The 26,621-nt window shown below is 42.4% G+C and overlaps 1 protein-coding gene and 1 long non-coding RNA gene across 5 annotated transcripts; one reads left to right on the top strand and one right to left on the bottom strand.

Annotated features, from left to right (window-relative positions):
- LOC124302210 (unc-112-related protein-like) lies at positions 1-25,300 on the bottom strand. 3 transcript variants are annotated; one of them, XM_046758116.1, is made up of 8 exons: positions 25,162-25,300; positions 4,521-4,754; positions 3,677-3,945; positions 3,167-3,586; positions 2,659-3,087; positions 2,356-2,568; positions 2,031-2,267; positions 1-1,517 (listed from the first exon to the last, which is right to left on the bottom strand). In XM_046758116.1, exons 1-8 carry the CDS (start codon positions 25,298-25,300, stop codon positions 1,317-1,319), a joined length of 2,142 nt encoding a protein of 713 aa, XP_046614072.1. In that variant the 3' UTR covers positions 1-1,316. The 3 variants fall into 3 exon arrangements, with proteins under 3 accessions (XP_046614072.1, XP_046614073.1, XP_046614074.1); XM_046758117.1 differs by having other exon boundaries at positions 3,167-3,583; XM_046758118.1 differs by lacking the exon at positions 25,162-25,300 and adding an exon at positions 10,062-10,098.
- On the top strand, positions 20,497-25,532 carry LOC124302237 (uncharacterized). 2 transcript variants are annotated; one of them, XR_006907658.1, is made up of 3 exons: positions 20,497-20,637; positions 24,767-25,093; positions 25,166-25,532. It is a non-coding gene; the product is annotated as an uncharacterized LOC124302237 (long non-coding RNA). The 2 variants fall into 2 exon arrangements; XR_006907657.1 differs by lacking the exon at positions 20,497-20,637 and adding an exon at positions 24,463-24,674.
- Positions 25,533-26,621: the final 1,089 nt, after the last annotated feature.

Below are 26,621 nucleotides of genomic sequence, written 5' to 3'. Positions count from 1 at the left end.
TAGCAGATATCGAATTTAACACCTCCCAAATTATCGTACAAAATGTAAAGCATACATGTCATATCACTATTTGCATTACTAAAGGCACATAAAACTTTGTAATACTTCCGCGTATTTGTTCTCTTAGTATGCATGTTCAATATTTTTAGTTAAGAATACTTTCAAAATACATTATCTATTTAACAAGCTTACAAGTTATACATTAATCAAAACGCTTGTGTAAATATTAAACGTCGGTTTAGAAATTGCAAGAAATGTGTAAGAATCATACAATTACCGCTGCTAACATTTGCCTTCGAAACATAGTTATCAGCGATCACTATTATGTGTAATTCCCGACCCATATGATAAATTCATATTGATCAACAAACGATATTTATGTTCATATTTATATTTATATTTATATTTATATTTATATATCCATTTGTTTATATAATATAAATATAACATATGGTGTTACTATGTTATTATAGATGTTATTATACGATAAAAGAAAGGTTTGTGTAAACGAGATATTTCTAAATATATTTTATAACTATAGATACGACATAATTAAATGAAGCTTCGTGAAAATAAGGGATATGGGACAATTCATTCACTTTTTTTCATCCCAGATTCTAGTAATTCGTGTGCAATATTGTACAAAATATACTGGAATAATTCTCCAGAGTAAATGCTCAAATTCCAACTACTGCTGTCTCTCTCTCCCTCACCCTCTCACTCGCTATGTTTGTCTGTTTCTACTCCGAGGCTAAAGGCTGGGTGACAAACGTTCTTCTTCAGTAGCCAAACTACAAGATATTGGATAAAATTCACATCATGCCTGTTCAACATATTTACAATTTGACCAACTTGGGTTTTAGTTTGAAACTATTCATTGTCAACATTTTTATTTTCAAAATTATGATTTAAACCGCATGCACACACACACATACACGCGCGCGCACGATTTTTTACACGTCCAGGCGCACACACACAGCCACACAAACACACAACTTTTGTTCCACGAATTGAGTTTAATTTAGATTCTTCTCGAAAAGAAAATAGAAATGACTATAATAATAAAAACAACAATAATAATAATAATAATGGGAAATAACAATCTCTTAGTAAAAGCTTCACTATAGATTGGTTAATCCTTTACAATTCATACATAATGAATAATGTAATATGTATAATATATCGGTAAAACAAAATTTCACTTCGATTTCTGCTCCCTTCAAAATATAGTATCTGATGTGACTGAGGGAAGGAAATTTTAACGAAACAAGAAAATTGCCGCACTGCAAATAAATAAATGAGGTATCTCAGTGGGCTTATACCCATCCTCCTGTCAGTTTGTGGAACAATTCCTCATTCAGGGTTTGATTAGCCTCTTTAGAACGCATTGAGAGGAATATGTAGCCCCCGATGAACTCGTGAACAACCTTACAGTCGGCTGAATGACATTCGAATATGACATTACCTTCCTCGAACTGTACCATCATGTGCTTGACTTCCCAGTTAACGTTCCATGCCTGGTATAAAAAAGGAATGAAAAATTCTTTGATTAGTCAGAGTGACGACAGATGACCGTGTTCAAAATTTCAGGGCATTTCCTTTTCTTCCAAAGCCCACTTACTCAAAATTCCCTGTTTTTATACCTATGATGCTTCCGTAATGGTGACGTAAACACAAGTCAAGGTTACTTGTAGAGAATGGTGTAATTAAATAGTTGGAGCAGATTTTACAACAACGTACAAATTAAAAACTTGAAGGTGTTACAATGCTGCTCTAAATATATGTAAAATATTTGATTTGTCATTAGTTATGCCTTTCATTACTATACTTCAAGTGAAATAATATTGAAAAATAAAGCTGGTGACTCCCCTCAAATTTTCCCGAATTTTAATAGGTTTTGGAGAATTTTCGGGAGATTTCCAAAGCGCGAGAATTTTCTCAAATGTCCCTGATTTCCCGCTTCTGTCGCTACCTTTTCAGTGAAAAGATGAAAACGAGAAGACAAAAATCATATCGAAAAACTGAATTACCTTCATGGTATTGTATCTCCATGTTCTGAGATGATCCCCGCTGCTCAGCTCCATCCTCATAAGCCTATTGTTCGCAACGCCGAGAAGTTCTTCCTTGCTTTTGTCCATAAACTTGACTATGAACAAAGATATGCCATAGTCTGGAAGTGACTGCCACGCCTTGATGTAGTTCAATTTAGCCTCGATGAGTGGCAAGTCTTTGACGTTGGTGTGAGCCTCCAATATTCTCTGAACCAACTGCTTATGCAAAGAGTGCAGATGATTGAGTTGTGTTTTTCTTGAGCGAATGTAGAATGAATTATGCACTATATGAATCTCAACTTACCTTGCCCTTTAGCTTCTTCGCAAATCTTGGAGCTACATAATCTTCTGGATTGATATCTAAAGAACTCGGATTGATTGCTGGAGCAGGAGCAGGTCTTTGAAGTTGCAAAAACGCCATTATACTGTTGACCTCAGTTTCGTACGTAGCGTCAGCCAAGCTGCGTCCCTTTGCAGCTAATCTGCAGGCTGCCATCCACTTTGCATATTGTTGCTCCTGTTGTAGGGGGTAGGAGTTTAGTCAGTGAAAGCTTATACCCTTCAATTTTCAAACACTCGTGTAGAGTAAATTAGAAGCGATTCTTACCGTGTCACACCTAATCCACATTTCCGTCATGCCCTCAGCACTGGGTACTTCGAGTCTGATTCCGTACCGACCTTGCGAAAGGTTAACGTCAGGCGTGACTTCGCATCCGCGAAGATTAATGCTGTGAACAGGTGATCCAGATCCGTTCAATTCTTCCTTAGTCTTGTACAACCTCAGCTGAAGGTCTCTGCATGTGAACCAGTAGCGTTTAAACGCCTTGAGAGTGAATCGTTTTGGTTTTAGGAAGCGGAGATAGTCGCAAAGCTCCGGAACCTGAGTAATGTCACTCGGACTGTTGCCGATGCTGCTCCCCTCCAAGGTGACCTGAAGGTCTGTGAGCGCGGCGTCTATGTCGTCCTCTACGGGGCTTGCGGATCCGTTGCTGTCAAAATTTGGCTGCGGCACGCTCGCCTGGAGGTTCACTTGAACCTGCAACGTACGGAGACGAACGAAATGAGCGATAACCTCGCAAATGGACAAAGACTCGCCTACTCTACCAAGCGCATACCTGCAGGGCTGCAAACATAAGCATCTCCTCCTCGGTGCAGTCGAGTTCTTCGGCAAGCAATTGCCACTTGGCTTGTTCGTATATCATATTGATGCGTACAGCGTCGGTTTTTGGGTTCAGATCGTAAAACGAGTAGAATTTGAACTTTAGCCTTAGAGTATCGAACTCTCTGATTCCCTGCTCCATTATAGACAGCGAAGAATCCAGCCAGGCGACGTTCATCCTGGCTCGTTCCACCAGGGTCTTTGGTCTGATAACTTGTGACCGCGTCTCGGGAGACACGAAGGATGGACTGTGCGCCAGAGAATCGCTCAGACCACCGTTCAATGCCTCTAAACTCATCGTACTGTTGTTGGCATTGAAGGAACCGTTGCTACCAAAGCCGGATGAGTTGTTGTTACGCTTCCAGGTTCCAGTCTGCTGCGAATGGGATGAATCAGATCAGGGATGAAATGTGGCGGTGATTCCGAGGGTAAGAAGAAGACGGGGTGGTGGTAACGGGAGACTTACGGAGACTGGCGAGCTTATGGGTGTGCTGTGATTCTTATTATTCGGCGTCACCGGAGCGCACATGAACGGACTGCTCTGGTCGAGACTGCCGGTAGAGCCACTCGGACTCTGCGTAGCCGGAATGAAAGTGTTGGTATCCGGAGACACGTTCCACTGGCCATTTTTCTGTATTTCAATTTTCTTCTTCACAGGAAGATCCTTCAAGTTGTACTTCAAGTGATTGGGCTCGAGCGGTTTGCAGAACGATAACTCCTCAGGGTGTCTGATGCCTGAAACGAGAGAAACGAAAAAAAAAAGGTAATGTACACAAGACGCAACGGCGTGCAAACATCGCTCCACGTGTAAAACCCGTTGCACTACCAGCAGCGATCAACGTACAGTACTGCATATGGATGAGAGATATATTTAAAGTAGATCGTGATTCGTATGCGCTCTACGACATCACAGAGGACGCGCTGTGCTCGCCTACGAGCAAGAAGAAGGCCATCATTTGGGTCATCAGTCGTCATATCGAGCAAACGAGCTCTGTATAATATATAATTGCAAACTCGTATAAATTAGCCGAAACGTTGCTGCGAGCGATATCGTCCGACTAATTTCATCGCGACGTCGTGAAAAATAGGTGTAAAAATAAAAATGTGCAAATAAATGGAATATTTCGTAATCGTGCTGTTTAATATAAACATGTACGGCTGGTAGAAAATATGATAAGAATGAGAACCGAAGTTCTCCTGTAGGTACTCGATTTCAGGCTGACTGCAATCTCGCAAAATCGATTTGATCTGCATCCTTATATAGAGCAAATTCAATCGAGTTAATTAGCGTGGCGTGGGGGGATACATACCTAACTCCTTGCAGAGATTGATGACGGCGTTGAATGTCTTGACAGAGAAGTCGACTCTGCAGTCGAGGCAACGAAGATCCGGTAACTGAACCCTAAGAGTCTTGTGCATGGGGGTGAAGTGGAGCACAGCATCGGCTGCAACTCCGTACTGATCCAGGGTGCTCTTAGTTCTGGTTAGCCAATCGTTCCGAGCTGGCCACCACAACGCGTGATCGGACCAGTCCATCGCGATGTCTGTAATCAAAATAACGAAGGCATGAAACATAAGTTAACCCTGCAGAGGCACCGTTGCCTCTTATTTTGCAGATGGCGGCAATTATCTCTATGATTCGCCATAAACCAAGCCTACAGCAATACGAGGTGGTCACGTTTTTCAACCGCAGAAGGGACAGCAAACCGTAGAACGAACGAAACGGCATCCTGTAACAACAACACATGTTCATTCGTCGCGCCAACCAGGATCTTTGTGGAACTTCTGTATGGTGCTACTAAAGCCACATCTGCAGCCGTTCACACTTTCATTTACGGCGCCCGCATGGACGTGTCGTTGGTTATACTTGCACATACAGAGATTAGACCATTATACATCGCATCCCAAACCACGATCACTATACCGAGGCATAGAAGTTTCCGTGTAATTTCTTTAGCTGAATTTTATAGCTTTGCTACTCCTCGTACCGTTAGAAAAAGTAACAGGAAATCATCAATATCATTCGCGCAGAATTAGTGAAATTGTTTATTTACTGTTTATTCCTCAAATTTCGTCCGGCAATATGCTTTTCGCCCCGGTGTCGTAACTTTGAGCAGAGGATGGGCGGGGGGGGGGGGGAGTGAGAGGCGGGGGAGAGGACCTCGTAGCACCTCACGACAAGCTGCAGTGCAGCAGCTAAGACGAGGGTGTCGAGTGGCAGAGCCCACCGTAAGGGGAGCTGTTCAAGGGTTTCAACCCCGAGCGACTGCTACTGCAGAGGAAAGCAGCAACGGACGAAATACTTCTCGTTACACCTTGCTCAAGGATTACTAATAAATCGTCAATAAGAAATAACGACCATTCTTTTCTACTCCATTCCATACATGCGAAAATTATTCAATTTAATTTCCTGCGATCCGGGATTTTTTGTCACATATACACATTTGCTAATACCTGTCAACAACGTAGCTGCAGCTTTAATCCCACTGGGTTCTATAATTCCCAACGTGACGTGAGATTCGACGGTAATGAAAGAAAAAAAAAAAACTACCACGCAAGAACGAAAGAATCAAGTATTTCGAGTGTTTCAACCTTAAGCGAGAATTAAAAAATTAAACGCGCGAGTCGAGCTTGTTAGAGCTGTTTTCTGTTAAATTTTCCCCCACAGCGACGCGTGCTGCCGCGTTCGAAGACTGCGATGACAGGTGTTGACCGAACTGCTGCTTGTACTGTTTAGTTCCTTCGGGCATACAAGGGCCGAGAATGATGCTGTGCTGCAACGCACGGACCCCGTCCCTTAATGGACTCGCGTACGCAGAAAGGGCGACAGCATAAGCCGCGGCGACGCGCGATGCAATAAACTCCCTTTAGGAAAACACAGGAAGTTGACTCAAGGAGTGGGTGGCTGGGTATAAGATATATAAGATAGCTGCGCGTAGTAAACTGCAAAGGCAAAGGTCTTGAGCCAGTTTCTTCTCACCCTCGTTCATCGTCAGTCAGCCTCTCTCTTTTTTCCTCTCCTCACTGACATCGTCTGTCTTTCCTCGTTGCACGAGCAGCAGCAGATAACCAGCGTATCGCTCGAGGACGGGAATCACGTCAAGAGTTGACCCGGGTCCTGACCGAGTGAGTGCGCTTTCGCTTTTACTTTTTCCTTTCTCTCGGGCAGCGAGCGTCTCAAGGACTTTCGTAGCTTTTAGAAGATAATTAGGACCGGCGTAATGTCACCGCAACAATTACTTTCCCTTTCCTCGAACAATATACGAACGCAGATAACTGAGACCTTCGCTTCGGAATATTTCAACTCGCACGAATCCCGAAATTTTCCTGTGAATTGCCTAATCGTAACTTTCGTTCCCTGTATCTATTACGTAGTAGCCACCTACCTACCTACCGCACCGAGACTCGAGGCATGCGGTAGGGTATTTCTAAAAGCGTGTTGCTGCATCGTGCAGCTGCATGCGTCCAAACTCCAAGTTATAAATAAAACCGCGTAGCTTCACGTTATAGCCGCAGTGCATATACCGTAAGGTTATCGCATGCGTGCCCTGCGTGCATTTCGCGCCTACAGCGGTTCCAGCGACGATCAAATCCGATTTCTTGCCGAAAAATCACGCCGATAAATCATGGAATAATAAAAAGCGACGAGCATTGAGGTATTCGTGAATAATATTCTCCGAAAATCCGCCGTCCGTACGAAAGTTTACTTTCCAAATTCCACGCCGTTAATTGCCATCTATTGCCACCGTATCGCAGTATCACACACTGGGGGAAACGCTTGCTATAGGAGAAAATTAGGTGTGGCAACAATCAACCGGAGCTGAGCATCGAAGGGCGTCGATACAAAGATCGAATCGTGCAACTGGGACAGGCTTCGTGTATTCGTGTAAACTGTGAAGCGTATAAACGATCCCGCAGCCGCGGCATGCAGGAAATGGCGATGACGAATACGTTCGAACAATTTCCTAGCTTTATTTTAAGATATGTGCGTCGTTGTTCATAGGCATTGCGCTATCGTCTATACTTATACATTTTTGTGCAAACAAACGGCAGGCAAATCCGTCTCGCTTAATCGGTGATTATTTTCGCTCCCTCCCTTCTTTCTTTCTTTCTTTTTTTCTTTTTTTTTCCAATTAGGTACACGTTTGACATGAAAATGAAAACTGGTACGTGTCATCCATAATAAATTTTTTTCTTCTCGCCTATACCGTTTGATTGACCAATCAGATAACTATATATGTATAGATGATATAGAACTAACGCAAAAATATTGCAAACATAATTGCAAATGTAAAAAATATGCAGATACAGATGTAAAACATCACTTTAATGAAGAATGAAACATGCGCCAGTATTCTTAAAACATGGCATACTAAATCCTCGCACGGCACGTAACATGCCTAGGTTTTATAATTAATGCACGAATTACACACTGCAAAATATTTTACAACGTGTGTACTTCGCATGTTTTAAATATTCACGATTCGCGAAACGCGCATCGCCCCGTAATTCTTAGGTCATTATTATAATTACAATTAAAACCCTGGCACGTGGTACGATTCACTCGGCCTTCCGTGCGTGAAATTATTCCCGGCACGGACTGACTGCGTATTTAATTCAAAACGACGACAGAACGACAAAAATTTAACAAGCTGTTCAAAATGGGTCATCCATTTCATAGAGAACGACAAAGTTAATTAACAATAAGTATCTATCGTACGGAAAATTTTTCTACGTACAGTCGTAAATATTATAATGACAACTACAGCAAAAAAAATGTTGCATATAAACACGCGACGAATACGACGAATGTAATTTTTTGTTATCAGTACAACGTCAATTACATCGGAATTCGATTAAGAAATAAAGAAATACATAACGCTATTTATTTTGATCACTTTCAAGAACAGATTTTTCTTGTAAAAATCTGTGCAATATGTAAGAATCCGCATTGTACAACGCATAAAATGAATTATTCACTATCACGCGGGTACGATTATCAAGCATCTGATCACAGATACGCTGTAAAATAATTCACACGATGAATATTATTATACATACATGTGTTCAACGATAACAAAACGATTAAATGCCTGCAATCAAGTTGTGGCTCAAAAACCGAAAGGGGGAGTCGGATCACCGTGCCGTCACTCCTGTAATAATTGTGATGATAATGACAAAATAGACAGCGGCTAAGGGAGTATAAAAGAGAGACCCGACCTGTTGCGTCGGGCGGGGGGCAAACTCATAGGCCTTATTTAACATATTTAACGGATATATGTACATATTAACACGCAAGTTCAACCCACGCGCCTCCTCCGCAATCAATCCGATATAGCTCTGCACTGCGTGAGAGTAAACTGTGTGAACTTGGCAAACTCGAATGTCGACATATGTCATGAATAAATCCAAGTTCATTTGGCATCCATGTTAGTTCAATAATTCGGTAGAAATTTTAAAAAACTTAAAATTACCAACTTCGTTCTGCATCCCCGACAGATGTTTTTTTTTAAATTTAACATATCAGAGATATTAGGATAATATGTGAGGATTGAATTGTAGTTTTATCGGCACGAAGATTACTTCTGCAGTTCCCAACGGATTAATAACGATAACAATTCGTTCAATTTTCTCGCCTTACATCCTCCGTAAAACGAGGAATTATCTTCAATTTTCAACCTCGCTTCGCAGCCGCTCGTCGCCAAGAGTCAATTTGTTTGAACTTTGAGAGTTTTGCGTAAATTAACTGCACTGCACGCAATTGGTACAATAACAGTAATAACAACAACAACAACAAAGAGAATAAACGAGTGGCGCGAGTCGACTCCAGCGACTCATAATCGCGTCAGCCATGATGATCCAATTCCTCTGGACGATTATACGCGATGATGTTGTAATACAATTCATGGATCTACACCTCCGTTCAATGGGCGTGACACGTGTGTACGCAACGCTTGTACGTGTGATGTACATGTTTTACCCATACACCGTGGACCCAATAACGGAGTATAATTTGCTGGCCGAATCTCATTACACCTGATACTGCGGTATTAAGCTTCGTCGCGCCGGCAGAGAAGAGAACGGTAGCGAAGTGATACAGTAAAACGCTTTTACATCTTCTAAAATAAAGACTGACTCACGTCCCGTATACACACGCTGGGACGTCAAGCGCTCTTTATTATTACGTACGTTATACAGGCCGCAAATGGACCGAATATATGCGATTCCAACGCGTCCACGACGGCCTCAGTCGACGGAAGAATGGAATGTTTCTTGACGAACGGTGATCGGTTTTGGGGTAAACATATTATTGTTAGCGATTGTAAAAACACGCCGATTGTACACCTGGAACAGGCGCGACATATTATACGTTAAAAACTGACGGGCAAGCTTGCAGATGCGTAGGTACGGTTAGAGCCGATACAACGGCCGTTGAGATAAAACGTAAACGCACCCTTCCGCCATAAATAATGTCATCATTTATCATCGAACGTTGATAATCGCGGGGGCGTGTTTCGACGAAGCATCGTCGGTTGCATTCGCTAGCCAGGCGTAACGGGTCCTCGTTCTCTTGTACTTTGACACGCGACGCGTTACAGAGATCAAAAAGATATGAACTTTCGCTATCGTCTACACCTAATTACTGCAGATTTAACATTTTATTCTCTATTCCGTTATCGTGTTGTTTTAGTTTCTCGTGCATTTCTTCAGCTTTGTAACATGGAACTTGTGTGAAGAATGAGCTGGGACAGAAAAAAAAAATCTACCGTATGTCAACGCTGACAATAAGCCATATTAAATTGCGGTAACAAAATGGGCGTATATTCAAACGAGGCTTATTCAAAACTCACCGCCAGTGAAAATAAAATTCATCCAATTCTCTGCGAGTAAACGTCGAAGACAGAGCGTTCGATGGTTGAATCGTTCGGTGAGCCATGTGGTAAACGTGCGTAATGGATGCGACGGTGTAATGGTATGCCTGCAGGTACAAGTACAACTGCGTCACGAGCAACGTGACAATCACGAGCATCAAAGGCAGCAGTAAACTGCAGCATAATGCCAGCGGACTGGCTCCGCGATGAAAAGCTCTCTTACACACTCGTCTATCTACAACCTCCTGGGGCACGGATGATAAATGGAAACGAGCCATAATTAAAAACCATCAACTCCAATGAATTTCAATAGGTCGATAAAAGAATAGCCCAGCGTGCTTCGGTGTTACGTGCATTATTGTAGTCACGCCCGTATAATATAATATTAATAATAACGTGGCGACGCGTTCCAAGAGAAAATGCAACCCTGCAGTGATTTAAACCATACGTTATGAAATCGGGCGAAGAAGAAGAATTAATGAAAAGAAGAAAATAATTTTACGTGGCTGAGTGTGCATTATATTCATTTGTTTATTTATTGTTTGTTCTTGCAACACGGCGGCCACAAATTTTGGGAGAGAAAAATTCCATAACATTTCCAGGTTTTCCAGGATCTAAAACCTAGTTTCTCCTCACATTTTCCCAGTTCTAGTAAGTTACTAAAACCTGAGTCGTTCAGCTTATCGACTCTAAAATTCGTTTCAAATTCAATTCGAATTGAAGAAAAATATTATGTACAAAAAACCGTCAGTTTGGGCCAATTTGTTTTCTCGGCGAAACCTGAAAAGTAAACCTGAAAACCTAAAAACAATTATTTCTAATTCCTACGATAGAAAACTGATATTTACAGTTTTTTCCATGACCCCCTTTAAATACCCCGACATTTCCAGGCGTGTGGGCGCACCATGTACAAATTTATTCTGCAATCGTCGTGAATTCCGAGGAAGAGACGAAGAGATTTAACCGTTCGCTTCCTCGACTATACATATATCCGTGACGTGCTTTAATTTCGTGTCCGCAGGTTGATAACATTTACGATGCAGATCAGCCGGCACACGTCGACTCGCCAGAGAAATCGAATATCGATTAACCCCAGCGAGATATCAGGACTTGGAACGACGACGGTGGGTGCAGCGCTCGCTACGACCCGACCTAATTATTTTTTTATCCTTCCAATTTCTGTATACGTACGTTCCAGTCGTGGAGATTGTCATTTTCTGAAAAGTCAGCGCGGGTCCGGCTTAATTTATTACATACTCGAATACATGTATCCATTATTTACAACTTGAAGTCTTCGTCTAATCCAAATTGTTCATCCAATTTTCGCTGCCACGTCAAACTGGTTTCTAAAAGTTACAAATACGGATAGGTATAATAAAGCTGCGGGACATATCATACATGTACTATTGTATTAAAGTTTCTAGATTCAGCTGCGCGAAAACCGACGAGGCGTGTATGTATAATAGATAGACGCAATGGCGACTGAACAATGCCAACGATATTCGGATGGCCCGACGTGATTGATGCGCGTTAGCCTATTCAGACGGCTATTTTGTGATGCGGAATCGCGAGGCTAGCCGAGGGCACGACCGGTGATCCGTAATTCTCTCTGCATGGAATAGTTTCACCGGCACAGCTGACACGCCATGGCGAAATAATGCGAAATACGGCAAGCACGGAAACACACGTGCACGGAGGGAAAAGAATTCTCCAACCAACATAAATAGAATTTGTTGCTTTCGACCATTCGCTGCAATCTAGGCTAGTATCCCGTACCTCTTCCACGTACGATGACTTAAATTTGTAAAAATGATTTAGTCGAGCGAATTCTTTGATTCGACGAAAGCCTTTTTTCTCACGTTCGAGTGAACCTTTTGATGTGTTTCCGAAATTGAGTCAACTAAATATCATACATCACTTCACCGGGCAGCGAAGTTTCTCGCCAGGGAAGTAACTTGAGAGAAGATGGTTATAAAATAGAGTGGTCGGCTAGGAAGTCAGATACGGATGATGAAAGGTAAATTTGTCATCGGGCCTGTCAAAGCCGAAGAGAGCGTTAATACCAAGTATCGAGTCATCGAAATTGATATTGACTACAAAGAAAGAAAAATCAAAAACTATAGCCACATGTCCAATTTATACTTTATTAAGTATATTGTGTTAAATAACCCTTTCCCTCCGTGTACCTATAAAATAAATTCAAAGATCAATATGTCGAGTTGTCAAATAAAGTCGCAAAAAACACCATGACGATAGGAGGAAAAAAAAAAAGAATGTGCGCAATTATAGCTCGGTACACCCTGCAATATTCTCTCCGCGTCCCTCAAACAATCGTCGAACCGAAAACAAAAAGGTGGAGGTCTCCCGTGTCGGAGGGTTAAAATAATCCGACGAGAACGGTCGCATTCGCGCATTCAACGCTGCGGTTAAAATTATAAAAGGACCGCGAAATTGTCAAGTTGAAATAACCCCAAGTTATTATACCACGTGCATGTGTACGAAAATATACCCATAGACACGAAGTGGTTCTTCGTCATACACGATTCAAGGACGTCGTCGTTTAGGGCCGTTTGTAAAACACGAATCCTTTTGCGACCCAATTATACTGCAACCAATTAGCGGATAGCAGCCTCGTGTCTGCAAGATCATAGCGTAAAGGCTGTATCACATGCGGCAGTGGAAGGACCGTATGACCTACTTCCGAACGAACCATCCTAAGGAAAATGCCACCTCGACCCATTGTCACCCATTGTCAGAGTATATGAGGTGTACCAACTCCGGCGTACGTAGATGTAACATCATGTTTCACTCTTCTGTTTTCATTTCTCCTCATCATTTTTCTTCAAAATTTTCAATACTTTACAGATTCTTTGTCTTCTATGTTTTGTAAGAAAAAAAAAAAATTCAATGCTCCTCTGTGGTTGAAAACTTGACGTTTTCCTCTTTTTCCCCGCAATCTTTCAATTTTATAAAGACAGAGAACAGAGCATGGAAATCATTTTATTTATCACAGTGATATTGCCAAAGAAACTTTTTATCCCCGTGATACGTACGCGCCTGGTATATGACCCCGTAGCGAGTTTTTTACCGTCGACTGATGATGATTGACGAAATTTACTTCGCTCGCCATCAAAGCGACCTACAGCAACAACATATTCCCTTCTATCCTTTCTAGCCGTAGAGCGGCAGCAACGGTCGGCGTCGCGGCGTCATTCTCCAAAGATAAATTCGGCTGGCATAGATTTGTGTTATTCCCCTTCCTGATAAAACTGGGTCGGTATGAATAACATTTATAGCACAGGGTCATTTCGACGCCGTCCCTGCTGCGTATTAATCTCAAAGAGACTTGTTCTTCATCTTCATTCCACTTGCGTAATATGTGAGTCGCGTGCGAAAACTATTATTTTCTTTTTTTTTCTTCTTAGCTTCACTCACCTGTCGATGCCTACCTTCGTTGTACAAAGTCTGTACAGTCTGCTAATTAACGTAATTTTTTTTAAATCCTTTTCATCGGGATAATTTGGAAATTATCATTGGCCTGTCCACTGCTACGTCCAAGGTGCATAACGTGTGCAAAATAGGAATTCGAAACGTGGTTACAAGAGGCAGCGGTGTGACGGCAGGTCGAACCGAAACGGAAGACCGAACAAACTTCAAACGTAATCGATTTCACCCTTCGACGCTCCCATTTTCCTATCTTTAACACACACGCACACACCGAAATCAGTGGTGCATCAGGGGCGTTTCCCTATATATTACACGTCCAGAGAGAAAGAGAGAGAGAGAGAGAGAGAGAGAGAGAGAGAGAGAGAGAGAGAGAGAGAGAGAGAGAGAGAGAGAGAGAGAGAGAGAGAGAGAGAGAGAGAGAGAGAGAGAGAGAGAGAGAGAGAGAGAGAGAGAGAGAGAGAGAGAGAGAGAGAGAGAGAGAGAGAGAGAGAGAGAGAGAGAGAGAGAGAGAGAGAGAGAGAGAGAGAGAGAGAGAGAGAGAGAGAGAGAGAGAGAGAGAGAGAGAGATATTGGAAAAGATAAACAAGTAGATTTGTTGCTGTTATACGAGTAACTCAATATTTTGCACCCGTGGTGAGAAAATTCATTAATTACTGTACGTGACGCATTTCCGGTTCAATTTTCTTGATTCTTAATTTTCTTCTAATCTCGGCCTTGATCCTAGTTTATAATATATTTGAGTTTTTGACGGTTCGATGACTGTTCAGAATGTGTGTTGTCGTGTCCGGAGACAATCTGTAGAAAAATTTACGCTACAAAAATATTCTGTAAAACAATTCTCCTTTCGAATAATTCATGCGTGAATTATTATTTCTCATGCGAATCGCGAATATACATTTGTGTAGAAAATTATTTCCGTACAACATTTTCTCTGTAGAACTGATTTCCGTAAAACCGAACAACATTCTCCAACCCCGTAAGTAGAAACCGGAATCGTAATCTCTGTCAGTGCCAACGGAAACCGCAACATCCTATTTAACGTTGCGCAGAACTGATTTTCTTACTCGTTGCATCGAGCAGTGTTAAGGAAAAACAAAGACAATTTTACGCGAAAGTATTTTAAGCAGGCATTTACATTTATATCTCTACAGATATATATATATATATATATACGTGCAGGATACATCTCCCGGTATTTTATCTCGTTTAAATAAATTATAAATTTTAGCCCATTCGACTGATATGAGACCCTGCAATCGATTTACAGTAATAGTAAATCGACTGCAATTTGTCACGATTGAGCAGTACTAATAAATCGGCATTGTTATAGTCTCCGAGTAGGTATTGGAGCCGATGCTGTTTTCGCTGCTGCTGCTGCTGCTGCAGGGTTGCGGAGGAACCGCTATATATAGCTTTAATCTTATCATTCCGAAGGGGATTGAACTCGTTGTCATGCCTGCGTACGTACGTGTGCCGAGAAAAATCGAAGGAGAATATAAGAAGGGTTCGAAGATGTGGTAAATTTGAAAGGCTAAAACTACTCAACTCCTACATATATACACTTACCTAATTACTCCCCTTCGTTATAATTCCCTTTTTCTTTTCAAATTTTACACGTTCTGTTGCAAAAAATCGGCAACTTGCGCGATAAGATTTGAGTACGCGTATATACGCATGTGTAAAAAATTTTCACCAAGTCTGTATGAAATTCGCGTAAATTTTTCTACTCGAAGTTAAATTCGTATCAATTTGTACAAATAAATTTTTTCTTTCTTTTTTTTTTTTTAATTGTGTAAGTTTCACTCCACCCTTTGATCGTTATTTATAGCCAGTAAAGTTATTTTTCGACGGACAATACATAAATGCCTGTCAGATAACGATGACGCCGAATATGGTGGTGATGGTAACGCATTTTAGCGAACGCGTCTGTATACGTCTACAATATGTGTCGTTAGTTTCTTGTTAATTCTGACTGATGTCACAACTTTCCTGCCACGCCGCAACTTCCTTAAATGTTTATCGCCTGAGCGTATGAAAGTATTGCGGGAATTTTCATACCGCGTATGGAAATCTCGCAAGAACGTACTACGGACATACGGTGTAAAAATATTATTTTCCTACGCCTCTATATAAGAATCGTTACATTACACGCGCAATGTAATTGTTATTACGTTATTAATGAAAGCAATAACCATTGCATATCTAGCACACAAACGATGAGAAATAAAAATAACCCAGAATGTACCTGTAAATAGTAATGTTGACACGGGTACGTTGTAATTATAACGCTGTAGGTAGCTAATTTTGTAAAAAAAAAAATCCGTACAGGTTGGTTGAAAAAAACGCACACGTCAGTTTTTCGATCAAAGATTAAATTGCATTATATAAAAGTGAGAATGATAATGATAACGATATTTACTACAGGCAGCTGGCATATCTCGGTCAGACTGCCGCGCGGTCTAAGAGAGCGTATAATAATTCTATCTATCGGCAATAGTAAGCACACCATGAATGGAGAGGAAAGCGAGCGAGGTGTCTAGGAGTAGCGAGTGAATGGAGGCCGGCCACAGAGATATTCGCCTACGCTGCCAACACCGACCGCTGCACCATCGATGCAATGCGCAAACAAGATATACACGTATACAAATATACACGCATGCACGATATTGACATCATACAGGTATACAGCCTACGCGTATATAGTCGAGGAATGTCGAAAGAATCTATAAAGTCAAATGTAAATACCTAGTGATGTTCCTATATGATTAATTTTTAATCAAGCAACGATCAGTTCTGCATACCTACAAGCGTGTGTATATATTAACGTGCCTTCCAAATTGTTATTTAAAATTTATAAATACCGCATGTTACGCGTTATGTTAATACCGAAAGATATCAGAGTCAAGAGTCACGTATGAAATCGGGCAACGTAACCGCGGCGGCAAGCAAACGTCTATCCGTACAGCACCAAGAATTCACCGTAAGTAAGTGTACCTACGTGTTGGACGCGTATGTGGAAGGTACTGTGATAAGATAAAAAATTATACGTAGATAATTTATTTTTAGTTGAGAGACAATGGTGTTATCGTCAACGTCGAGGTGAAAGAAGAAAAACGAAAAATTGACGTAAAAGGAAACTTGGGAAAACTGCATCTTGTCTTTTCGTCTTATTCAACTTTCACGTGAAATATTCCGGACATCGAGGCGTACCATGGATCCTTATCTAATCGAGGCAGTTAATAAACGTACAATGTCATACTCACGGTCATGTAAACCAATTAAATATACAATCGTGCCGTGACGAGTGCATGCAGCGTATGTTATACGTATGAGAGCGCAACTTATTCGGTCTGATGAAAAGCTGATGCGATGCAATTTAATCAAGTTCAATAACAATCGTCGCGTACCGTACATACACCTACTCAGAGTTAGTTCATTATTGTCATTATATTGGTCGGTAATTGCATACCACACGCATATCCGTACGACCAGCCAAACACATGCTTGCATGTAGAGCAACGATAAATATTTCTCCTCTAAATAAACACACCGGATTGGTCGAGTGAAGTCACGGATTATTTGTCGAATAACGTCGTGAAGAGTCGCGTGTGAAATGAGCTCACCGACCGAATCGCAGCGAACTCGTACGTCGTATACTATACTGGAAATAATGATCCCCAAATTTGGAATCAGCGTTCCATAAAATAAAAAAAAAAAAACTTTTGTCAAACACTGTAACCTACACATTTAATCTGTGGTGATGTGTCTGCATCCTCGGTATGTATTACACCCGGGTGGTTCGTTCGTCAACTTTTTTTTTTCAAGGCTCTACTCGAAAAATTTCCCAACGTATACACGTAAAAATAAATAAAAAATATTACAATATTAGATTCGGCGTACAGGCGATGGCTGGAAGGCGCAGCAGCGCAGCGCGAGAACCTTGACAGCGCTATAACGACGAGTGAGACTCGTACCGCGCGATGGACGCTCTCCTTATGTGATCTCGCTTCGTCTCGACTCACGACGCGGATAGCCTTAATTAAACACGCAAACGTATAAAATTTATTATTCTCCCTTTCAATGACTGACGCATGATCTGTGTATAGTTCAAATTTAACGAAGCAACGAAAAGTAACGCACCGTCGTCTTGCGTTATATACATGTATGATAATTTGTGAACCTCGCGATGCAGATTCGATTTACTCGTGGCTGTTGAATCCATCTCCTTCGATCCCTAGTCAGTTTATCACCACACCCATTATAACGAGCGCTTTATTTTCATAGTTAGAGAAAAAGTTTTAAAAAAACATGTCGGCCAAGAAGAGTCGACGATTCGTGTAATAACGCGAGTGATTCAACAGATCGCGTGAGTCAGAGAATCCGCGTGAGCAGCGAAAGTTCGCGATATTGTGGGGTGGGGTGGGAAGGATGAGCGTCACGACGCCTGTTTCTTCTTTCTTTTCTTGTCCTCGCTCCTTTATTTCTTCTTTTGCCACTGGTCCGGTGTGTACAAAGATCACGTGGACCACCGCCATTGCAGACTGCGATAAAAGTACATTCGTGCCAACTTTTATCTTATACCTCCATGTACGTAAAACGTGTGCCGCAGCAGTCGTAGCAGCGAATTTCTCTCCCGCAGTCCAACACACGTTCTCAAATATACGCGAATGCCCACGTATGTTTACCAGAATCGTCGCGAGTCAGCGTATAACAAATTCAAGTTTCTGTCCGAAACGCGTAGTTCTCCGACAGCAAGCAGAGGTATCCATCCTCCGCTTTTCCTTTCCCTGCTCCCACCAACGCCCGATCCAACGACCACCACGTCTATAGTTACCCGTGTCGTGTGTATATCACATACATACGTGAGAAGTGTGTGGGTAGCTACGTGCGAATGAAACGAATTCTATGTAACGAAGTAACATCATCGTTCGAGAAATTGTATTATTCTCCACTGGCGTGAGAAATGGTGAACTTGAACATCGACGCATCGTGCAATTATACTTTATAGCATTATACGACTATACCTATGCCGCTGCACGCTGCAAGCATTCGATATCGAATACGTGAGTTTGACTGGAAGCTGAGGTGTTCGTTACGGTCCTTTAACCAATGATTGGCTGCAAGGTGTAGGTATAATACAAACGGGAGCCTCCCGCAGGAGTCTTGAAACTCCAAGGCTTGTCAGGAATTAGTTATAGAAACAATACGAGACAAGGGTCTGAATTTGGGAAAATTTTCACATCTTTACGGAAAAGACCATACGCTGCACCCAGAAATAGGAGTCAGGAAGAATGGTTCTAGGAACGGTACACATTATAGGTACATACATATGATTGAAGAAAAATGAGGAAAGGTCATTGATCGAGGGTTACAAAATTCGCAACAGCAGCGACGAATTGAAACCGAACCTCGACGGCACCGACTTGACGCCGTCGTAGAGAGTCGTAATTAGCCCGCACTGCACCACGGCGTTAAGGACACGTAGATGGTTAAGCTGCTGTTTCAAGGGTATAGAGTTACGCTGATGGTGATGGTGGTGGTGGTGGTGGTGCGAGCTTCGTCGCGTACATAGTTTGTATACATCGTACTGTATACGTATATAAGTAACTTCACACGCATCGTCATACATGTATATGGTTACCTATCTCGTATGTCTCTATAGTCCCTATAGGTACGGAAAGTCGAGTTTCTTATAATTCGATACGAACATATTACGCCTGTACATCTACCATATACTCTACGTTACTCGGGAAAGAGAAAAAGTGAAGGAACTGACAAAGGAGACGGAGTAGAAAACACGAAGAACCGTAGTCGGTTAGTTTCTAATGAAAGATCGCCAACGTTGAATGAATAAACAAAAAGGAGGATCGGGTGTTTCTGTTCTTTTCTTTCTTTCTTTTTTTTCAATGGGGCAAGAACACCGAAAGATTTATAGGATATCGCCACCCCCCTGCTCCGTTTTACCTACCTTATTATACATTTATACCACCTTCGTACAAGACGTGCTCGCTGCACACCTACGTCACGCATAAAATCGGACCGACAAGGCAGAGAGAGAGAGAGAGAGAGAGAGGCAGGCGTTATACGCACGTCCGCCCTGCTCGCCGTAAAACGCGTGTGTGTATATACGAAACAGCACGCCTACGACAAACGAACTCTGTAATACCGAATCCGAATGTATTGAAAAAAGAACAAGAAGAATAAGGTGAGGATAAAGGAGGCTACCGTAAAGTGTCGTAAGCATGGCGGGCAAACGTCTTCTGACACGCATACCTATACGTGTCAGAGGTATGAAACCCACACGGACCACACGTGTGTATACGCCACACATGCAATATGTATAGCGACAAATTTAACCGAGATGGAAGTTGCGAGTATAGGCGACGCGCGTCATTGTGATATTATATCGCGAGATATACGTAAAAGGCAGTGTCGCTGCCTATACGTATAATGTGAACAGAAACAAGCAATGCGCGAACTTTTAGAAATTCCGCTACATCATTCCTAGACTAATGCAATTAAATCGTAAAATAAATTTAAAAAAAAAAAAAACAAAAAAACAAAAAAACAAAAAAACAATAATATGCTTCAATTAAGAGATTTAGTCATTTCCCAACTCGCTCGCCGCGTTCTGTGGCCCAGATTCTATTCTTCCGTTCGCCGATTAGATCGCGTGACGAATGACGAATTGATAAATTCAGCGAGCTTGGCAAATCACTCATTATTACCAGATTGAAGTTAGTAACGTTTAATGTAACGAAATATTGAAACTAAAATCAATGTTTTGAAAATTTAGAACGACGTTGAAGGTGTTTAATTTCCAAAATCTGCACAGCACTTTTTGCTTTAAAAAAATATATTACTCAATTCGAGAGGATCCTGCAATTGCGAAATAATGATTTCTCGTAAAAATGAATCGTTAGGTTAACGTTAGGAACTTGACCACCTTTAATTATTGACCCAGGTCCACAATGCGGATAGACGTTTGATAAGACTGGGACACGCGTGCAGTGAAGAGGCAGAAGAGGCAGTAAAGCTTGTCAGCATCTTTGCGCCAAGACTGCATTCCTGCCGCATTGTTTCTCAGAATTTTCAACAACTCCGGTAGGTAGGTACGCGATGTGTGTGTGTGTACTTTCGTTTCGATGCGTGTGTGCGTGTAGCGGCTATCTAAGTCAACGCTATAGCACGCGATCCACTTGGACGTCGTATGCTGTGGCGTTTCATAACGAAGAAAAATTTCAGAGAAATAATTTTGCTCTCCGGTCTCAGCATCAAACTCCGTCAATTCGTTATCATTGTATAAATATATTATTGCACATGTATTGCGTGCGCTTGCGTAACGAGCCGTATGCAACGCGTTAGCAAAAATTACCGACTCATCGAAACATGCTGAAGTTAGTAACGTTGTCGTAACGATTTCTGCTGAGGAAAAACCGTTGTTACTTCACGATTTTGAAACTGTCTGAAATTGAGTAAACCGTAATAAGAAAAAAACATGCTCATATTTTGCAATCTTAGTTCCTTCGAAATCATTGTAAAAATAAGATTTTTTTTTGTAATTTATTCCCAATCTTTCGTCGAGCGAACGTTACCAACTTCAACCTCGTCTTATTCAACACTAACGATTGCACCGCACGTTATATCATTTACAAACATAGCGTAGATACATCTTTCTCCTTTTTGTTCTTCTACTTCTTCTGTACTCGTACAATCAATCCGTCAGAATAAATGTAATTAAATTACACGTTCAAACCTTCTCTTTGATGCCGCACGCGAATTGAATTTCAAAAATGACGTACACCTATAGCATAATATGCGCGAGGCATGAATAACAGGAGGAGAAAATGATACGCAATAGCGAACAATGAATGCGACGATCGTTGACCGGAATCGCGGAGCGATAAGCGCCGGGTCTCTTCCGCTCTCGCCATTTCTCTGTTTTGTCATTCGTTATACGCATGTATAAAATCTTTACGCTGCTCGTCGCCGAAGCAAAATGGAAACCAGATAACTAGTGTTGCAAGACGAGAATCGAGACTGAAATTGCGACGACTCGCACGGTCAGCTGATTGTTGTGAGGCTGGATCACGAGCGGAGCCAGACGCTGGCGGTTTTCTCATGCTGCACTACCGTTACTCGCGGTCCTCCTTATTTCGCCACATGCGTTGTTTCTACACGTGCATATTGCACATGTATACAAGGGTGTGTCGCAAAGCCACGTTTTTCGAATTTCGACGCGTACTCGTGCGGAAAATTTCGGTCTTGACAAAAAAATATTGAGTGATTCCAAGGAGAACATTTTTGGTTAATGTTTTCAGCTTGAGCAAACGGTTTTAAATTTAGGAATTTCCATACTACAGCCAAATTTTCCCGAATATAGTAAGGAAAACAAGAATAATCAATACTGGTTTTTTTTTTCAATAGATAGCAGGAAGTAAATAGGACTTTCCTTATTTTCCATTTTGAGCTGCATCTCTCATCCGTACCACTATAAACTTTCAAATAATATTACAGTTTTCAGAATGATAGATCACACTTGGGTAAACATAAAAGGAAAACCCTGAGTCAGTAACGTGGTCAGAGTTAAGTCGGGAACAGAGCCGTATATGTAACACACGAATAAGACTCGATTATTCCCTTCTTACACAATGTACTGTAATATTAATTTCCTTATTCTTCTCCACGTCTCTCGTACGCGAGCATTTCATTTTTACGTTATAATAATAAACAATAAACGCCTGCGTTATTACGAGACTTGGACGTCGTTGTTTATACGCCGGGTTTGACAAACTCTTATTACCATACAATGCAGTTACGGGTCCCTAATTCTTACAATCAGCCATATGACGACGAGAGAGACTCTCTGCCCCCCCCCCCACTGCTCGCGATAATTCGTACAATCATGCATTTACATTGGCCTTTAATACGCTATTTATATGTATAAAGAAATTACATCCGGCGGGAGGATTGCATGTGTATATGAAGTACTACATGCCTGGGTGCGAGTGTGTAAGTATGTTTCGAGAGAAGAACGGTACAACGGAAAGCGCTGCAACAGAACCGTGACACATATTCTTTATTACGTGCATAGCGCGCTGTTGAAGAAAGTATTACAGTATGTACGATATTCTGTAAGCGCATCGACGCATAAATATGAAGGCAAGATGAACATTCGGAGGGATTTGACGAAATTGTGGTTTGAAAAGCACCTGCAGTTATACGCGACACAATATATACATAACGCGTAACCTGTCGAGGAACGCGCGCCACGCGTGTATACGTATACGCATGTATATCTGTGGGGTAGATTGTACGGGAGATCGGAGAAAGAGATTATATCGCCCGTCGGGATTTCTACCTGCCGCTCTTCTTCTCGACGACCCCACGTGCATATAAGCCTCGTAACCCCTGAACCCCGAATACATCAAAGCCGATTCAAAGTATCACCTACGAACTCACACGGTGCGTAATGTTTGTTTCATTCGAAATACCGAGTACAGCCGACGAGTACGCTCTGCGTGCATATCGTTAGAAGAGTGCGATATTACGCAAAATGCGGATAGGAAGGGTTGTTTAAGGGGATGCCCTGGTCGGTTTCGACGTTGGACGTATACATCTCCGAGTATCGAAGTCCACGTATCTCAAACGCGAAAAAAGGGTTTAATAAGCCCCATTCGTTACACACGATACTGAACGAAAACACTCCAACGCATTTTCATTTAGACGCAGAAATAAAGTACTGGCACGATTTCCATGAGATCCCAAAAGTAAATTCGTAGATCTCATGCCATTTCTTTATTTATTCGTCAGATGAAAACTCATCGGAGTGTCTCTGTTCAGAATTGTGCAGAAAATGGGGTAGTTTAGCCCTATTTCGCGTTTGAGATACGTGTACTTTGATACTTGGAGCTAGGTAGGACAACGTTGAAATCCACTGGGTCACCCCCTTGAGGAGCGATGAAGTTTTTACCACAAAGCCTGGCACGAGCACGGGTCTATTATCCAATATTATCTCCGTGTCGCAAGGTGTTAGTTTAAAATAAACGTGAAAGGGCGGAGGCGCGGGATGCCGTTGCATGCACACCGCACAGTATGTGCGTGCGTACGGGCATGTACGAGCTACATTGATATGTATATATATATTATATACACATACATATATACACACAGATCTGGAGGAAGGGGAGGTGGTGCGTTTATAACGCAAGCCGGCGCGGCGTGCGGCCGCCTAGACAAACAACCAACGTTTCGTTTCTCCTCCTCGACTCGACTCGACTCGACTCTACGCCACGCCGAAAATACACCTTTGATGATGCCTGACGTTCGGTTCGGTCGGCCTGACTGCTTGCTTGCTTGCTTCCCTGCCTGCCTGTCTTACCGCCGATAAAATACGCGCAATCTCCCGGTTAATATCATCGTCCGATTCGGTTGTGCGTTAAACCCTGTCACAAGTCACGTAGCGCAAAACGACGGTCGCATGTGGGTTTTACTCGTTTTACTCCCAAGCATGTACGTACACGGTTTGAGGCTGGGACGAGGAGACGGCGGTCAGTTACTACAGCGAATGGGTTTATTGAAAGTGTGCAATTGGCCGCGCCAACGGAGCGACGAGACGACGATGAGAACGGGCCGATTCAATTCGAGATGAGGCTGAAGTCTGTAACGTTAACGTAACGCGAAAGATCTGGGGGAAAAATCGTCGTTCCACAGTTTTAGAATGACTTTTGAAATAGTAAGCTTTTCGAATATAAGAGTACATGTTTTGTTTATCGTGGTTTACTAAATTGCAGACATTACTGATAAATGGTGCAAGGTAACGATTTTTCCTTAACATGCATCGTTACAGTAACGTTACCAACTTCACGCTCGTTATTCGAGGCGGGTCTTCTTCCGTAACGAAGCTCGTAATCGCGGGGGATCAGCTCGTCTCCTTGTGCTATTTTCGAGGCCGTAGGTTCACGACGCGATTTCTGAACCGAGTTTCGCGAGGTTAAAACTGTTCTTCTTCTTCTTTTTCTTCATCTTCTCCTTCTTCTTCGAGAAAGCAAGAGAGGAGGGGATAGAGAGTGGAGATTAAAGGCCGAAGATTAACGCCGGTCAACAGTAAAACTCAAGCCAGCGTAGACAAGAGCCGCGCTACCTGTACGGTCTCCGCAATGCGTCTCGCTCTTCCTCCTTTTTCTTCTTCTTCTCCTTCTTATTTTTCTTTTTCCATTTCCTTTTCTTCTTTGCAGAAGTTCGAAGAGCCCCGCAACGCAGGAACGGCGGCTCCAGCCATCCAGCGGCTGTCCGACCAAGAGTCAGAAGAAACAAGAAAACCGAGACGGCGGCGGCCTCGAGCGTCGCCTTATGTATAGTACACGCAACGACGTGTGTAAATATCGATGCGTCAGCGTTAATCTTGGAATAACTTCGAATGAACGAAGCGCGACTGATGCTTGCACGGAAGCTACAGCCGGACCGAAGGAGTGCGGATCGAGTAAACACGCGGTGAAGAGACGGTGACGGGTGATCGGATCGTGATGCCGATTTTCACTTTTCGATACACAGGCATATGTGTGGTACGGATATATAGGAATATGGATATATATATATAGAAATGCCTGTCGCTAATTGGCAATCAACTCACCAAGGTCTTCGACGAGACGAAGCATGACGCCACCGATGTGAAGTTCCCCCTTAACCCGGAGGCTTCTCTCGACCTGGAGATCGGTCACGAAGACGCGCAGCACCCAGCTGCCGTCGACCTCGTGTCCGTCGGAGTACATCCTGTTTAGCTGACGATGGCCTGCGAGCCGAGATATATACCTGCGAGCGAGCGAGCGAGTGAGCGATTCCGGATTTCAACGTTCGACGCACTTTGCCCGGCTGCCTGCCTTCTTCTCTTCCCTCTTCCCTCTTCCTCTGAGCCTTTGTTACGCTCTTCGAATCAAATCTCGCACTATAATCATGGCTGGAATTTCTCTTCGTGTAAAACTTTATCGAACGACGAGAACAAAACAAACGAAAAAAAAAAAAAAAAGAAAAAACTTTTGCAATACCTTTGCGCGCGGTTTTATTTTATTTGCCTTCGGAAGGACGAAAATTCTATCCGCCTTGGAACGCGCGATCTTAACTCGACACCGACACACCGGATCTACTTTACTATATATCTTCAGCCTTTTTCCACGGCTTATCGACAAAAGTTTTCTTATCTCCCACTCGAGCGACCGTTACGCGACTCGACGACAAACCAGAATACTCCGGACGGCTCAGCGGTCTACGCCGTACAGAGCCATCCGTGCTTGTCCGTCCCCCTACCCCCCTTCAGCCGCTTCGTCCAACATCCACGACCGACTTCCGTTAGCTCCGCATCCCGTTTTCGTTCCTGTTCATTGGTCGCCCACCTCGTGGCGCTGCGGGACGCATCTGATTGTAAGATCGAGTCCTACCTTACCGCACGCGGTAACTTGACGTTTGGTTACCCACGCCGTGGCGCTATTCTTGAATTCCGTACCTGAGTAATCGGGAAAGCAGAGAACCGTGTCAAAATTTCGTACAACTATAAACGGTGTATAATATGAAAAATAATTATTACAAGATTTGCAATACGGTGTTTCTACCAACGAACCTTCCGATTAAGAACTACGATCGATTAATTGTTGCTTGTAATTCCTGCCAACCTATCGTACGGACTGCTGCAGCGTCGAAAAATGAAACTGCTTAACGGGAGATAGTCGGATAAACACGAAACCTCGAAAATATGTACTTGGTATATGTACTTTACCCTTGCGAATTCACAGAATTCGCGACATTTTCTTTATTTCTGCGTCAAATGAAAATGTATCGGAGTGTTTATGTTCAGAACTGCGTATAGAATGGGGTTGTTAAGCCCCTCTTCGCGTTTGAGGTACGTGGACTTTGATATTTGGAGATATATAAGTCGGCGTCGAAACCAACCAGGGCAACCCCTTAATATTATTAGATGCTTCAAAAATTTGTGCGGAGCATCGTTTGCAAATCTCAAATTTACAAAACTTACTGATTAATTTCGCAAACAACTATTTTTGGAAATACTTAAGATTTTCCTGCGGGTTTTATAATGAAGCA

This window comes from Neodiprion virginianus, chromosome 4, assembly GCF_021901495.1.
Source record: "Neodiprion virginianus isolate iyNeoVirg1 chromosome 4, iyNeoVirg1.1, whole genome shotgun sequence".
In the NCBI taxonomy this organism is placed as follows: Eukaryota; Metazoa; Arthropoda; class Insecta; order Hymenoptera; family Diprionidae; genus Neodiprion; species Neodiprion virginianus.
This window is presented reverse-complemented; position numbering and strand designations above follow the sequence as displayed.

Coding starts and splice junctions, on each gene's coding strand:
- LOC124302210 (XM_046758116.1), bottom strand. CDS start 25,300: ATGTACTCCGACGGACACGAGGTCGACGGCAGCTGGGTGCTGCGCGTC. Junction 3,946..4,520: donor CAATCTCTGCAAGGAGTTAG/GTATGTATCCCC, acceptor CTCTCGTTTCAG/GCATCAGACACCCTGAGGAG. Junction 3,088..3,166: donor TTATGTTTGCAGCCCTGCAG/GTATGCGCTTGG, acceptor CGTACGTTGCAG/GTTCAAGTGAACCTCCAGGC.